Source organism: Sinocyclocheilus anshuiensis, unplaced genomic scaffold (genome assembly GCF_001515605.1).
Source record: "Sinocyclocheilus anshuiensis isolate Anshui unplaced genomic scaffold, SAMN03320099.WGS_v1.1 C31728612, whole genome shotgun sequence".
Lineage (NCBI taxonomy): Eukaryota > Metazoa > Chordata > Actinopteri > Cypriniformes > Cyprinidae > Sinocyclocheilus > Sinocyclocheilus anshuiensis.
The window spans coordinates 1-479 of record NW_015603030.1 but is presented as its reverse complement, the minus strand read 5'-3'; the positions used below and the strand labels follow the sequence as shown (position 1 = coordinate 479).

The 479-nt window shown below is 54.1% G+C and overlaps 1 protein-coding gene across 1 annotated transcript; it reads right to left on the bottom strand.

Annotated features, from left to right (window-relative positions):
* Window positions 1–3: 3 nt before the first annotated feature.
* LOC107682152 (GTP-binding protein Rhes-like) lies at window positions 4–471 on the bottom strand (the record flags this gene model as incomplete). The annotated part of the gene is made up of 1 exon (XM_016478495.1): window positions 4–471. A coding segment is annotated over one exon (468 nt), but the record flags the coding sequence as incomplete, so codon positions are not given.
* Window positions 472–479: the final 8 nt, after the last annotated feature.

Sequence of the window (479 nt, the reverse complement as noted above, 5' to 3'; positions counted from 1 at the left end):
GAGCAGCTCCTTGAACACCTCCATCACGTTTTCGTTTTCTTTAGCTGAGGCCTCCAGAAAACAGTTGTTCCAGTCCAGTTCCACCTTCACCAGAACGTCGTCCGCCGATACCCTTCGTTCTTGCATTCGGTCTTTTTTGTTGCCCACCACCACGATGGGCGTGAACTTGTCCTCCTTGACCTCCAGGATTTCCTCACGCAGTCTCTTGACGGCTTCTAGGGATTCGGGGTCGTCCACGGAGTAGACCAGGGCAAATGCATCTCCATTCTGGATGGAGAGCTTCCGCATGGCTGGGAAGGAGTAGCTGCCGCTCGTGTCCATGATGTTAATGGTCACTTTGACTCCAGCCACCTCATACTCCTTGCTGTGGAGCTCCTCCACCGTGCGCCGATGCTTGGGGTCAAAGCTGTCTTGTAGGAAACGTTTAATCAGTGCTGTTTTCCCCACACCTGCGGCTCCCATGAACACCAAGCGCACGT